Here is a 14,575-nt window from a genome sequence, read left to right as displayed (position 1 = left end):
TCCGCCGTAAACCCAAAACCGAATAACTATCCCAAGACCAGACTTACATATCTTGTTGGTATAATACATACGAATCGAGCCACTTTCTATAAACCTTTCCTTTGCTCTACGTTTTAAGAAAAAAAAAAAGGAAAGCACAAGAACACTCCATTAATACATCTATATATATCCCCCAAAAATGTCGTCAACACCGTCGAGATCGGGGTCAGCCTCGGCAGCATCCTCGCACAACGCGATCAAGCGGCTGTCGAAGGAGCTCGCGGTCTGGAAGAAGGAGTCGGCGACGGAGACGGGGATCGAGCGGCTGGAGCCCGTCAGCGATGATGAGATGCTCCACTGGGAGGCCGTGATTAACGGACGGGGTATAGGCTGTGGTTACGATGGTTCGTTCTCTTCTCTCTCTCTTTCCCTCCCCAGCTTCCCTTCTACTCTTCTTCTCCCCCCCTCTTCCCACTACCCCTCCCAATGAAGCAACAACCCAACCCAACCCAACCCCAAATTCCATAACGATAGCTAACCACAACCCAACCAACAAAACAGAAGGCCGCTGGCTCCTCGACATCGCGATCCCGCCCACCTACCCCCTGCAGCCGCCCAAGATGTCCTTCCGCACGCCCATCGTGCACGCGAACGTCGCGCTGCGCGGCGGCGACATCTGCTTGGACCTGCTGAAGGAGGCGTGGACCCCCGCGTACAGCGTGCTCGAGTGCGTGCGCGCCGTGCGCATGCTGCTCTCGTGCCCCGAGACCGACAGCCCGCTGAACGTGGACGTGGCGGCGCTGCTGAGGGGCGGGGATGCGCTGGGCGCGAGGAGGCTGGTGGAGTTTTGGTGCCAGGATGAGGGCGGCAGGTATGAGGGGCGGTGATGGATGGGGGGGGTGAACACGATGGACGATGGACGAAAGTGTACGAGACAATAATGGAGTAGGTCAGTAGATGCGGCTAAAGCATGTCACGCTGGCTAAAGAAGGCGGCTTGCTGCTAGCTCTACTTCGAAATATATAATAATCATGGAAGGGGAGGAAAGCGGAAAGTCATTTCGATCGATGGATCGAATAAGGGTCTCAATATGGATACGGGAGAGAGGATAGCCTACATACATACATAGGCGGTAACTTGACATAGGATGGGCCGATATTAGGGATGGATATAACTTCGCCAAGGGGCGAGCAAGGCGTTTTGTCGAGTTCTCGAAGTAAGTTCTCGAGTCGCCGCTGGCTCTTTCGACGTGGTTCCGATATCAGATTGATACCTTTTTTTCCTCTTAATGATTTTATGACGCCAGGGTCATTCATGTACCTACCTACATACCTACACTTCAGCTTCGACAAGATAGAAAAGATATAAGGGGTATATGACGAAAACCATTAATTATATTACGACTTTCTTTCAGAACGGTGCTTGCTGCCCAAGACTTAACAGTCCGGTCACCCACCCACCCCCTGATATCACTATACTGGCCGTCTCTCACACGCGTTGAGCGAGCCCTTCACCACCTGGTATGGCCAGTTATGTTTTGTGTTTTTTAATTAATAATAATAAAAAAACGATGAATCTCCGAGTCCTGTGATGATGCTACAATGAATACCTATCTACAGGAAAAGATCTTTTTTTCCACCTCCGGCCGTGGCGGTCCGTGGACGTTTTTTGTAGTAAACGTATGCACCCCCCTTCCTTCCCCCTTCCCGGTTGTGTGAATACGACTTTAATCTCTCTAACTCCTCATCTCCAAAATGCAATTATTCCGAGGCTCGTGACAGATTACAATGTTCGTTATGAAAAAGGGCACGCGTCGAACCGCATTTTTTTTTCAACAACAAAAGTTCCTTCCACTATTCGTTGTAGTGATAAACCTAAATCGTCGCGTTAGTAAGGGTGTTTCGAGGTAGTAGGGTAGTAATGGGTAGGGGAAGTCATACTTTATAGTTGGGTAATCCAGTAGCATGCCAGCCTAGTCTCCGTGCCATCTTCGCGAAACCCTCCGTCTCGATCAGATGATAAAATGGAAATGGTGGGAACATGGCACCATCACGGTGGACATCCGCCCTGACTAGTAACGCAGTGCCGCCCACGCCATCCAACGGCACTTCCATGTTGCGCTCGTACTCCTTCTCGGACATGTATGCCATCAATGCTCGATAGGTTGCCATCTCGGAGTACCCTTCGAGTATGATATCGTCCGGTCCCATTTTGGAGCCAATTTCCTGCGCGGTTGGGCTGTCCTGCCAACTGTTGAAGTCATACGGTCGTTCGGCCGGTTTCCCGGTCTCGGGCTCGATATATCGTTGGAAGCAGTTTGGTACGATGATGGGCTTGTTGTGTGAGGCGAGATCTTGTATCAGGGTAGGTGGCGTTTCGATGATATCGGAATCCAGCCAGAGAACCCACGAAGTGTCGACTCCCAAAGTAGTGAAGAGCAACGAATTCCGCGCCCTAGACATCGAGGCTCGCCGTGCCTTCTGGTTCTCCATTTTGTGTCGCTCGCTCTCGTCTTGTGATGTCAACGGAGGGTCAAAATCCTGTCGCTCGATGATTATGCTTCTGAATCGATCCTTAACGGGGCCCTTTTGCGTCTTAGTGATCTGAGCCTGCAACGCGGTTGTCGCCGCGTTGCCATCCTTGTTCTTGGGCAGAATGAAACCGAGCGTGATCAAGTCGCGGGGGTATTGTAGCTTCAGAAGATTATCCCAATACTCCTGATAGAAACGCGCCATGGGCGTCAAAAGCAGGACAACCTCCCGATTCCCAATAGGGTCGGGGGTAATGGTGACATTATTAAGGTTGAAGCGGCGCACAGGTGGGCGTTCAGCGATAAGAGTCGACTTAGCAGTAGGTTTACGGGAAAGGGGTCTGTTCGCACTGGCAGGTGGTGTATTCGACCCAGAGTGGGATAAGAAGTAAATTATAAATAGACACAAGACGGCGCCGATGAATAAGGTTAGATAGTTTGTCCTTCGCAGGCGGACCGGCCCCAGAGGGCGCGCCATGGTAAATGGATATAATATTCGCCTTAAATCAGGATGTACAGAATGTTCAAAAAGGCGTTAGGGCGTTAGAACGTTGGAAAAAGGAGTGATGGAACGAAATAAAATCAGCAATTGGCACGGGCCATGGAAGGAGTGTATATCGAAGGGGGGGACGGAGTGAAGGATTCGGTACTGGAGGTGAAAAAAAATTAAGGGCACGGTGGGAGAAGAAAAAAGATCCCCAAATTGATTAGAACGCCGACCAAGGGCGACGATTCATGAGTCGTCGAGAATTGGTGGTTAAGATGGTGATGGTGATGATGATGATGAGGCTGTCGTAGTTGGAAAAATGTAAATTTCCCACGCGGCCACGGACATGGGCACACTTTGCCAGATAACACCAATACTACTACTAGGTATGTACTATGACAGTACTAACATAGCACATGAATGTACCTTGAGCACCTATTTTACTATTCAAAGTACATGGGAATACAAAAGTCGTTTAAAGTAAACTCCTTCCCAGAAAAGCACGAGCAAGAGACGGGTAACTTTAGCGCATTACATAAATTAACTGCGTAGATCCACTTATGTAACCTACTAGGTGCATAGTGTTACCTAGTAGTTACCTGGGTACTTTTGTACCTCGTTTATGTACCTACTAGGTAGTACCTACTCAAGTGCTGCATCAATGATGTGTAGTTACCTACATAGTTACTAGTATCAATAATGTTGATGATATGTACGTCTTCATAGCGCATGAAATTTCGAAAGACTCCATCTATTAAATCATCGAAGCATACAATACCATGGTATATATACTAGGTTACTAGGTATGTAGTTACATACTACTACTACTGTAGGTATGTATGTATGTAATCTAATGCCTTTAACTACTTCCACCAGTCATTGGTGCAGATCTTTTTATTTTTATATTTAAGTGTGTGACTGTAAAGATCGGTGTAATGCAAGCGCCTCGAAGATTCACCGTAGATTTGAACATTGACATATTCGAAAGCAAGTGTCATGCATCTGGTTGGGCTGACTCTTCCGAAAGGAATCAAGGTATGGTACACACAATGTACTATGCCATATGTGTAGTAAGTATTCCCATATTCCCCTATGTATTCACCGATCATTGATATATTAACAAACTCATCCTTCGGTACGAAACTGTCCTACTGTATATTCCCATCAACTATCCTTATCCAATCATACATACAGCTTTGAAGTTCGAGGCAGTTGGAAATAATGAATTCATTCGTCCAAGTCTTCAACGTTGAAAAAGGAACCTTGAATTTGGAGCATTTGAAAGTTCAGTGTTGCAAACGGGAGCACTCGCTATCAATTAACTATGGTACCATTGTACTATTGTAGTCTAGAACGGGGTAAGATGGGACTCGTGGGGCTCCGTAGCGGACCAATCAACTGTGCAGGTATGAGACATTTTTCTTAACTCAGGCAGGCAGCCAGGCAGTTGCCAGGCTAGGTCGGTCCATGGCATGTACACTTGTAGTTAGCCCAGCTTTAGTTTCTTATGGCTTTCTGTGGGAGCCAAGCCCGCCGCGCCAAATACCAAATGCAGGTGATCTTCCCCATAACTTGACTTGATACATACTATGTATTGTATTCCAGTATTGTACAAGTACAATACATGTGCCTTCCTACAACACCTACAATACCTACAACTTGCAGTTAGTTAATTAGTACGCCCGGGCGGTAATAGTACCACATCTAGTACTATCTAACCTACCCTAACTTACCCTAAACAATACTGTACCCTTTAAACGCTTCCATCTTCACAATCCAATCCAATTTCCATCACCTCTCCCCTCTCTCCCAAGCCTAGAAAGGCAACTTTTGAGGTCATCCACAAGCAAACAAGACCCCAAACTGGACCCTTTCTTCGTCTTCAATCTTTTAGTCTCTTCTTCTCCCCTTTCTCTCTCCCCCAGACCCTGGCGGCCAGTCTTGTTTATTAATTGGAACTGATTCCCCCCCCTCCCGCCCCTCCGCTATTCTCTATTTCCCCTGGCCTCGGACTCGCCATACGGCTTGATCCAAATGCCAGGTGTTCGCCCACATATCAATGCCAATCTAACATGAACGGCTCATCCACCGCCAGTACCTACTAGTCTAGCATTCCTGTTGGCGAAGAACTACGAACACAGTACTAACCCATGCTTCCTTTTCCTTTTCCCTTCCCCAACTCCTCAACACGCTTCGCTTGTACATAGGCTTCTTCAAGCACGAACATCCCCAAGAAGCTAGATTAGGAGGTTAGGTCACAACCGGAGCTCGGACGCTTCGAACTGGCTCGGTACGACATTTGTGCCACATAAGAATCAACTCGGCTGCTATTCTACCCTGTCACCGTTCCACAGTGCTGCAAACTTGCGGTCACTTATCACTTACGCCTTTTCTCTTTCTCCCTTCGTTCGACGTTCTTAATTACTTGAGCATCCTTATTCACGGCTGAAACTTGCATTCCAAAGCTGCATAGCAAACCGGATACCGGCAGATCTCTTCCCGTTCTCATTCAAATTATTCACTGCCCGTTTTCCAACACTACGAAAGGTTTATTATTTTACACACTTTTCCAGGTCGCACCTCGACTCTTATGCAATAGAACACGATATAGTCCACTGCGGCTATTCTGATCGTTGACGATGGAGCCCGTTCCCGAGACTGAGCGAATGGAGGAGTTTCGATCCTCTCCCCTACCCACGCTGCGTCTGCACCAGCCAGCTGCTATCATTACAAATGATCTGGATCCTAATCGCAAACCTCTTGCCGTGCGCCGATCTACAGAACCACCCTCACCGAGCTCTCCATCTTGGAATGCAGCAAATGCTCTCCCGTATCGACCTCGAACAACCTCGCCCTTGGCGGGCGGTCATGCTCGATCTAAGTCTGTTGCTAGTCTTGCGCCCCCTATTATAGGACGCACACGGTCCATGCCTGGCGTCGACGGCTCAGGTCGTATAGTTTACCCGCCATTTCTTCGTCCGGCCAGTCCAGCCAGCTCCCCTAACCGAAACAGGGCCCCGCGAAAGCCAGTTGACGAATCATACCCCCCACCCTCGCCCATTCGGTCTTCTGTTCTGGATGCAGACAAGCGACATGCCGAGGTAGACAATCCTATCACCTCTACTGTTGTAACACTGGGCAACCCACCCAATATACGAACGGCTTCTCCTTTGCGATTTACCAACTACTCAACCCCAATTTCCACCTCTTCTTTGCCTGGGACACCGTCATTAGGCGCAAGCTCGCCTTCGTACAGATTCGACAATGGATCGAACACTACCAGCTTCCCTTCCTACTATCCATCATCGTCAATTCCATCAACGCCAAGCTCCATGAGATCGCGCAGCCCCAGTATCTCAAGCTTGGAGACCATTCCCGATTCCCCTGATGCCGAAGAAGCTGCCCTGGAGGCCGATAGAATTGCTCAGTTGAAGGCTGCCGCTGATGCTGTCGAGGATGGAGATTCGGGGGAAGCCAAGGGTAGAGGTAGTATGGATATGCCTCTTCGCGGAAGAACGTTGGGCATTGGATCGAGAGACAAACGCAAGCGTTGGAGTGTGTGTGGAGCTGAACGACGCGGTGATCTTGACTTGGAGACGATATGGGAAGATTGAGGATCTCACGATACGGAGTGAATGTTTACCGTTGCACGGCGTGGAACGACGGCATGGAAGAAAGGCAGGCCCTGTCAGGTCTGCAAGCACATTTGATTTTTTTTTTTTTTGGTCAGGATGGCAGTTAGGCGTTCTGCAAAGGCTGCTCGATACCCTATTGCGTTGCATTTCATGAGGAGACGAGTCATCATAAATGTTGGCAAGCATTATATTCCGTATCCTCAATACCAAGTTTTGGGGTGGAGAAGCTGTACTTGATCCTGCTTCTTCCAACATCCCAATCATGATGTGTTTCTGTCTTTCTCTGGTAATAAAGTTTCATCCTACTATTGTATGTGGTGACATGATACATATGCCGACTCGATACACTCGGCGTATAATAAATGGTTTGATCGGCTCGATTAGGAGGTATACACGGATGAGGTTGGGCATTACATTATAATGAAGGTCATGAGCAAACGCCCTCCCTGGCGCATAGGTTAGGCAGATGGAGTATCAGGTACTAGGTAGTTTAATACATGATGTCTAGCATCAATAAATGGTTCTATCTACAAGACAGAAAAGGTCGTGATCATACAGACCCTTATTCTCTTTCTTGAGAGAGGATTAATAGATAGATACTTTCGGTACAGGAGAATACGATGGTCTGTCTTGCTCACTGATACATTATATATCCATCTACTCCTTAAAGAGTACTCGTTAATTAGCACATACCGTAGGTAGGTGCTGGGTGGTTACCTAGGCATGTAAGCGAATAGTCTAGAGATACTAGACTCTTGTGTATATTTATTTATACTGGTGATATCATGTCATTTACCTGTCTTACCTAGGTATTAACGCTTCCCTAACCTAGGTACTGTCCTCCAATAGACCGGCCCTGGGTGCCTACCCTACCACTAGCCCCCTTGACGAGAGTTTCGAGAGAACTGGTATGAGGCTTGCTTAGTAGGCACACATCATTATCACATTACACACATATCAGCAAAATCTATAGCGTTGGGGTCCCCTTCATCTAAGTTAGATATAATGAGTATGAATACCTAGGTAGTACCTATGCCATGCCATGCTTAATTTCTTATTTTCCCTAACTTTTATATCTCTGTTACTACTAGCTAGCCAGATACTGTACATGCATGCATGTAGGAATGTTTTTTTTTCTTTGGACCGAAGTGAGAGTGAGAGGCGAGAGAGCGGAGTAAACACACACACACACACACACACACACAACACTTTATGTCGTTTCCCAAAAAGGAAAAGGAGGCCATTCTATAGAGTGCGAGGGTTCCCCGTTGCGACCTCAACTTATGATCCATCAACCCCTCCCTCCACCCCTAGGTAGATGTTCCTGATGGTATCCACCAGCCGCAAAAACAACTAAACGAGCGAGAAGAATGGAATTGCTTGAATTCCTCAAGTTCGAGTCCGTTCTTTCCAGGCTAGGCTTTATTTTCACCTAAGATACTCTCAGATGTTAACGGCCCACGTTGGCGAGACAGCTTCGGGGAGAGAACCGTCGCCCCAGATGCCGATGACGGCCATGACGAAACCGATGCCGGAGACGGCCGTCTGTATCAGCTGGTTTCGGACGAAGTACTCGACTTCGCTGCGGACCTCCTCGCCGTTGACGTCCTCGTCGAATTCTTCACCGCTGGCGCTGCCCTCGTCGCTGTGCGCATCGCCAAGGAGCTCGTAGCTGGCCTCCATGCGTCGCGCGGCGCGCTTCTCCCTGCGGGCCTGTGCTAGCGCCTTTCGCTGGGCAGCGGCGGAAGAGCTGGATGTGGGCTCGCCGAAGATGGACGGGGTTACATAGTCAGTTAGGCGGGTGCCGAAGCAGAATAGCGAGCTGTAGAGCAGGTAGGGGTGTCTGAAGCCTCGGGGAGACAGGGTGAAGGCCAAAAGGAAGGCGGATCCCGAAATGGTGGTCAGGACATTGAGATGTGTTGATGCAGTTGATACGAGAGACCGGAAGGCCTTGGCGGCGGCTGGCGCAGATGGCAGCTCGAGGAGAGATGGGATGGTAAGGGTGGAGATGGTGAAAGAGGTGCCCTATATGGAGTAAGTCATGTTAGACTCGAAATAAAGATTAAGTGTTTAGGCCCATAATCAAAGCTGTTTGAGACATATCCCGAGATGTTTGTGTCTGTCGTTGATGCGGATGCAGATGTAGATGTAGATGTAGGTGTATATGTAGATGTGGAATGCGGCGGGGGAGGAGGGGCAAATCTGGAATGCCTTCAGAAACTTACCGTTAAGAGACCCAGCGAAATTGTCCCTACAAATTTGAGGACTGATACCTTCTTTGAAGCCATGGTCTATAGAGGTAGGTATGAAAGGACCGATGGCCGATTACCGATGGTTGGATGAATCGATAAATCGATATAGGTTGGGGAGATGTCAAGCCCAGTTACGCGGATATGAAATGTCGCATAGAGAGAGACTGGGACTGGATGTTTGGGTTGAAGGATGTGTAGGTAAGTAGGTAACTTATGTAGGTACATAACATATGATGTTTGGTTGGGCTTACATAGAACCTTGGACCGATGGATTTAAGGTTACCTACATGTAATAGGCTCAAATGTGAGCACTTAAGTTCAAGTTTAATACGTTAACCGTTTAGTATGTACGGCGTATAGTACATAAGGCATGTGTGTCTTGTAGTGTCTTGCAAATAAGATATCTACAATACGTAATTGGTCTAAGCTTTTGACGCTAATGTGACTCGGGGTTAGTGGGGGATGACTGCGGCACAGATGGAGACGGCAGTAGTTAGTTAAGCTCCTTCGCTTATGTAAACCAACCTGGGAATAGGTGGGTATTATTCAAATTAAGCCGAGGCTTCTCGTCTTCATGTCTATTCATATTCTATTCATATTCTATTCATATTCTCTCCTCTTGCCGTCCTCCTTATCCCTCCCATCTTCTTTTTCCCCCTGTTCTATTTGCTTGTCATTTTTGGGGCTCTATTTTACATAGACAGCTTGTTTCTCTAATAATTCTCCTAGTACAATTCCATATAAGTTGGTGGCTTATTAATAGTTCAGGTACTTGATCTAGCTTATCGCATTCCTCCCTTACGCGCAACGCTGGCATTATGCCGATCCCACCATCTGAATATGTGAGCAATGTCTGGAAACAGGGCATATTTGGTAAGTCCTTACATCTCCTATGAACAATCTTCATAGAGGTTTACAATTCAATGTTACTCTCAGAAGACCATGTCGGCTGATGATCACCGGCACAGATGGCCGTGTGGTGTTTGTAACTGGTGGCGCCGGTACCATTTGCAGTGCGCAAACGAGAGCTTTGGTCCATTTGGGCGCCAATGCGTGCATCATTGGTCGCAATCAGGAAAAGACAGAGGCTGCCGCTAAGGATATCGCGACAGCACGGTCGGGTGCGAAAATTATTGGAATTGGTGGTTGCGATGTTAGAAATGTGTGTAAGACCTCGTGCTCTATTGTACCCCGTTGTACCTCGCTTACGCATTGGCATTGACGACATGATAGCCCGACCATTTGGTAAAGGCTGCTGAAAGATGTGTGAAAGAGCTCGGTGCCATTGATTTTGTCATGTAAGTATCACTTGGAGTCGGAACCGAAACCGGAACTGGAGTCTTACCCCTTAAACTAACAATGACTTTTTAGAGCCGGAGCTGCAGGCAACTTCGTAGCACCAATTTCTGGCCTTACCTCCAACGGCTTCAAAACTGTTATGGATATTGACGTACTAGGAACTTATAACACCGTCAAAGCCACCATGCCCTACCTCATCGAATCGGCTGCTAGAAACAAGACCTATCCGAACGGTTTGACAGGAGGAAGGATTATCTACGTATCTGCTACTTTCCACTATTCCGGAATGCCTTTGCAGGCTCATGTGATGGCTGCCAAGGCCTCGGTTGACTCTATCATGGCATCCGTAGCCTTGGAATATAGCCCCTATGGAATAACTTCCAACGTGATTGCTCCCGGCGCTATCGGAGGAACTGAGGGGATGGAGAGGCTATCAAGCAAGCAGGCGAATCCGAAACTTCTTGCCTCCGCCATCCCCATTGGTCGACTGGGTACTATTCGAGACATAGCAGATGCGACCGTCTACCTTTTCAGCGATGCCGGTAATTACGTAACAGGAGAGGTTCTCGTTGTAGACGGCGGTGGCTGGAGGAACAATACCCTATCTGTCGGCCTCGACGAAGGCATGAAATACCCTGACTTCTTACTAACGGGCCAATTCTCCAAACACGTCAAGAGTGGGAGAAAGGCAGGGTCGAAGCTCTGAGCAACAGCATTCGAACGCGAGCTTGGAGCCTAGGCCCATGCCAACGCACCTCCAGAAACGCCTATGAATACTACTACAATAAGGATGTACGATAAGAGGAGGCAGGTTTCGTGTTGATGAATGGCCTTCGTATAGGAGTTTGGGTGCAATCGACGTTGCTGTAAGACAGTGACTCGTGAATCAGCAAGCAGGCGTCATTTACCACATAGACAACCTACTAGACACGCGAGGAATAGAAGAGGCTATCAAGGGGCTCGGAATCACCACGCGTTTGTACCTACCTAGGTAATTAATAAACGATGCGAACCAGGGCCTTTATACCCAGCAGTAATGTCTTAGTCAACCGACATCACGGAATTTCCTATAAAAACGGTGGAATATTCTATCAAGTTTATTATTTCCTATCTCGCTACCTAACTAACTAATTGACAATCAACTCGCAATAGCGAGCAGGCTATTCTAGTGGTTCCAGTAAGCATCCATTCCTCTCCTAACTAACAAGGTTAGGGATACTACTGCCATAGAATCTACGATGTTTACCTAGGTAACGTAACGCCTGATGATGGTAGGGCAAGGACGGCAAGAGGGAGAGGTAAGGGGCTAGAAACTGTACTTCTGGCCCCTCTCCTCCTCCTCCTGCCTAGCCCACCATGGTTTGGAGGCGTTCTTCTCGGAGCAGGAGGAGTAGGAGGACAAGTAGCCCAAGTAAGCAGCAGCAGCAGCAGCAGCAAGATTACGAGGGTTGTTGTCGTTTGTGACTACTACTATCAATATCATCATCATCTTGGGCCCCTTCTTCTAAGTCATCATCGACAGCAGCGTCCCATGAGTGTGAGCCGTAAACGAGCTCACGCTCGCCGTGACGGAATAACGAGAAGTCGTCTGTATCCCCGACTTCGGCGAAGATAGCTTCATCCTTCCCGGGAAGGATGAAGCTATATACCGTTCGCGTATACCGCCCGCACTAGCTTGGGGCGGCCTGCGTGGCGCGGCGTGGCAGGAGGTGTGTGGCACCGTTACGAAGTGTCCGTGTTTCCGCGCCCGACAGCATTTTCTTCGCGCCTTGGAAAAGGGCGGGGACCCGGCTCCGGGGGTCCCCGCTCGCCTTTCTCTCTACTGATCACAAACCCGGAAACCCCCTTTTTGTAAATATTAAGCCCTTTTGACGGGATTTTTCTTTTTTTGGCGAAAAGATCTGGCTATGGCTTGCGTGTGATTTTCCTGAAGTTTATCCCTGATTTGGATTTGAATTTACAAGGGAGGTTGTGGGTAAAGTACTGTAGTATAGAGAGACTAGATCTAGATAGAAAAGAATGAAAAGGTGTTGAAGAAAGATTTCTAACTATCACTTTGTATATTTGAAAGAGATTGTTCATATATGTCATGAATCTGCGAGTTCAAGTCCGTTGCTTGTAGGATTGTAGAATCTTCGACGAGGTCATTGAAGGCTAACATACCAAACATAATCTACTTCAGCATTAGTTGGCATTCCATTCATTCTTCAAGCAACACCGTCTGAGATTAGGAACCCAAGATATGCACTGGCAAACTTCACCTCATATGTTGCCTCGTCCGCATGTTAAGGCTAGGTAAACCGGCGAAGACTCCTGGTGAGATGAAAGAAATATACTAAGAGCCACGTGGAGGAATACCACGTCGGCTTAGTTATGACTCATATTGTATGGTTCTCATGTAAAGGGGGGAAGAGCTCGAAATAGGGGCCCTATGTTACTACGTGCCTAGGAACACGACCTTATAAAGAAAGTCCCTGCTAACCTCTCTAGATGAAGTCGAGGTAAAACTTATGTGCTACATATGGAGCTTCAATCCAGGGGATTGGCGAATTTCAAGCAAGATAGAATCAGTCGATATATCGGTACGTCGTTATTGATTCATGCTTCATGAAGAGACTAATTATAGGAATAAAAAGTAGACGATAGATAAAACGGAAAGCCTACGTGCTGTCGATGTCCATCGAACCATGCTAGCACCGCTACCAAGACCATCACTTGGGTTTGCTTCCGGCTTGTCGGGGCCGATTCCACTGCCCCCTCCATCACTACCAGTACTACTAGTGGATGCAGGCTGTTGGATCACAGTCGAATCCCCTGGCGCAAATAAGACGCCGACACTATTAGCAGATTCGGCGTCAATCTCTTCCGGCGAGAGCAGAGGGTTGTTGACCGAGTCGCAAGACGGGTTGCCACCAGTGAATTCTATCTTGTTTGTGACAGAGATTGGTACATCGAAGATGGTGTAGTGGTCCTCTCCGTTGAGACGGAAGTTCTGGCGAATGGATATCTGGCGAGGCTTGTGAGTAAACCACACATGGCCAGTGATCTTATGAGTAGTCCGTTCTAAGATCCATATACTCACATTATAGGCCCCACGATCACTGTCGGTGGTGGTTGGCTTCCCATCACCAATTAGACATTGTGGCCAGGTCCATTTCACATGCTTCACGGTGCTTCCCGACTCAGACTGCATTATGTCGCCTAAGGTGGCGTCATTTGCTGATTCAGTCCCATTCGTTATGGTGAAGTTCCTTCCGGTGACATAACTATAGAGGAAGATGGTGATGTTGTTGATTCGACTCGGGCTGTCATTACCGTATGGAGGAAGGCGTAACTTGCCATTGGCAGTTACATCGAGAGCCACCTCAATTGTGTCTGAATGTTAACATTATGTGTCAGTGTTGGTCAGTTTCCCTGGTTTAAGTGGTAGAAACATGTTACCTACCCCCACCTAAAGGGGTTCCAGGCTGAGGCGCATCAAGAACAGCGAAGCCGGGGGTAAATATTTGACCACCGGCAACTGTAAAGTTGAGGGCCACAACACTCGAAGTAAGTATTGCTAAAAGGGGGATGAGATAAAGTAGGTCTTTCATTTAGGCTCGTTGCGCCTCACCAGGAGACAGATAGTATTTACACAGACTATGGAAATGGAAAAGATGTATGAGAATGCATGGGGATATCAGGAAAATCACATCATATTCAGATTTTAGTTAGGTACCCGGTGGATGGGGAGGATATACTATTTAGCCAAGTGCTGTAAGAGGGTATATTGCCACTGTTATTAGATGGGCAGCAAAGGAGTAGAGAGTACCTAGGTAGGCATAAGAGAGGATGATGTTATGATGTTACAGGACCTTTTATAGTCTTGGCACTACCAATACCAACGATACTATGTACCTAGGTATGTACATCTTTGGGTCTGGTATGGTTTGAAGTTGGCGATGAAGCTTAAGATGAACACCTCCGTGGTTTCACATTTTAATGCGTTGGATGTTGGGTGTTGGATGTTGGATGTTGGATGTTGGATGAGTGCACCGTAGGAACAACAGTAAAGGTAAAAAGAGCACTGTGCCCAATTAACTTTTTAAACTTCAAAGGTTAAAATAGTTAAGTTAGTTATGTAACAAACTTATAACTTGAACGATGATTATTGAATTGTGCACTGTACCTAGTAGTATGAACTACGCTAGTGAGTACATACCTGTGAGTACATACCTGTAAGCTGCGATGCAGCAAGCCTACAAGCAACCAGTGACATAAACGCCTTTGTCTCAATGCGCCGTACTAAAATCCCACTCACTCACTATGTACCTAACATCAATATCACACTTCGCATCACCCGAATCCACATTCCTTCGTTGCGCATGAGGTCATCAGGTATCTTACACATTTA

General features: G+C 47.6%; 6 protein-coding genes across 6 annotated transcripts; 3 read left to right on the top strand and 3 right to left on the bottom strand.

Annotated features, from left to right (window-relative positions):
• Positions 1-178: 178 nt before the first annotated feature.
• On the top strand, positions 179-866 carry GGS25DRAFT_517426 (ubiquitin-conjugating enzyme/RWD-like protein; the record flags this gene model as incomplete). The annotated part of the gene is made up of 2 exons (XM_049263391.1): positions 179-383; positions 541-866. 2 exons carry the CDS (start codon positions 179-181, stop codon positions 864-866), a joined length of 531 nt encoding a protein of 176 aa, XP_049121914.1.
• Positions 867-1,563: 697 nt separating this feature from the next.
• GGS25DRAFT_56656 (glycosyltransferase family 62 protein) lies at positions 1,564-3,164 on the bottom strand. Its single transcript, XM_049265864.1, has 2 exons — positions 1,920-3,164; positions 1,564-1,853 (listed from the first exon to the last, which is right to left on the bottom strand). The coding sequence occupies exons 1-2, from the start codon at positions 2,985-2,987 to the stop codon at positions 1,833-1,835; spliced, it is 1,089 nt and encodes a 362-aa protein (XP_049121913.1). The 5' UTR covers positions 2,988-3,164; the 3' UTR covers positions 1,564-1,832.
• A 2,471-nt stretch (positions 3,165-5,635) lies between these two features.
• On the top strand, positions 5,636-6,610 carry GGS25DRAFT_517424 (uncharacterized protein; the record flags this gene model as incomplete). Its single annotated transcript, XM_049263390.1, has 1 exon — positions 5,636-6,610. One exon carries the CDS (start codon positions 5,636-5,638, stop codon positions 6,608-6,610), a length of 975 nt encoding a protein of 324 aa, XP_049121912.1.
• Positions 6,611-7,812: 1,202 nt separating this feature from the next.
• Positions 7,813-9,248, bottom strand: GGS25DRAFT_472324 (uncharacterized protein). The gene is made up of 2 exons (XM_049259427.1): positions 8,857-9,248; positions 7,813-8,656 (listed from the first exon to the last, which is right to left on the bottom strand). The coding sequence occupies exons 1-2, from the start codon at positions 8,917-8,919 to the stop codon at positions 8,075-8,077; spliced, it is 645 nt and encodes a 214-aa protein (XP_049121911.1). The 5' UTR covers positions 8,920-9,248; the 3' UTR covers positions 7,813-8,074.
• Positions 9,249-9,701: 453 nt separating this feature from the next.
• On the top strand, positions 9,702-11,488 carry GGS25DRAFT_527650 (NAD(P)-binding protein; the record flags this gene model as incomplete). The annotated part of the gene is made up of 4 exons (XM_049265110.1): positions 9,702-9,756; positions 9,852-10,045; positions 10,117-10,181; positions 10,255-11,488. 4 exons carry the CDS (start codon positions 9,702-9,704, stop codon positions 10,886-10,888), a joined length of 948 nt encoding a protein of 315 aa, XP_049121910.1. The 3' UTR covers positions 10,889-11,488.
• A 933-nt stretch (positions 11,489-12,421) lies between these two features.
• GGS25DRAFT_472318 (uncharacterized protein) lies at positions 12,422-14,247 on the bottom strand. Its single transcript, XM_049259426.1, has 3 exons — positions 13,628-14,247; positions 13,265-13,557; positions 12,422-13,189 (listed from the first exon to the last, which is right to left on the bottom strand). The coding sequence occupies exons 1-3, from the start codon at positions 13,773-13,775 to the stop codon at positions 12,803-12,805; spliced, it is 828 nt and encodes a 275-aa protein (XP_049121909.1). The 5' UTR covers positions 13,776-14,247; the 3' UTR covers positions 12,422-12,802.
• Positions 14,248-14,575: the final 328 nt, after the last annotated feature.

This window comes from Hypoxylon fragiforme (genome assembly GCF_022984875.1).
Source record: "Hypoxylon fragiforme strain CBS 206.31 chromosome Unknown GGS25scaffold_1, whole genome shotgun sequence".
In the NCBI taxonomy this organism is placed as follows: Eukaryota; Fungi; Ascomycota; class Sordariomycetes; order Xylariales; family Hypoxylaceae; genus Hypoxylon; species Hypoxylon fragiforme.
Note: the sequence above shows the minus strand (reverse complement) of the source record. Positions and strands in the feature narration are given on the sequence as shown.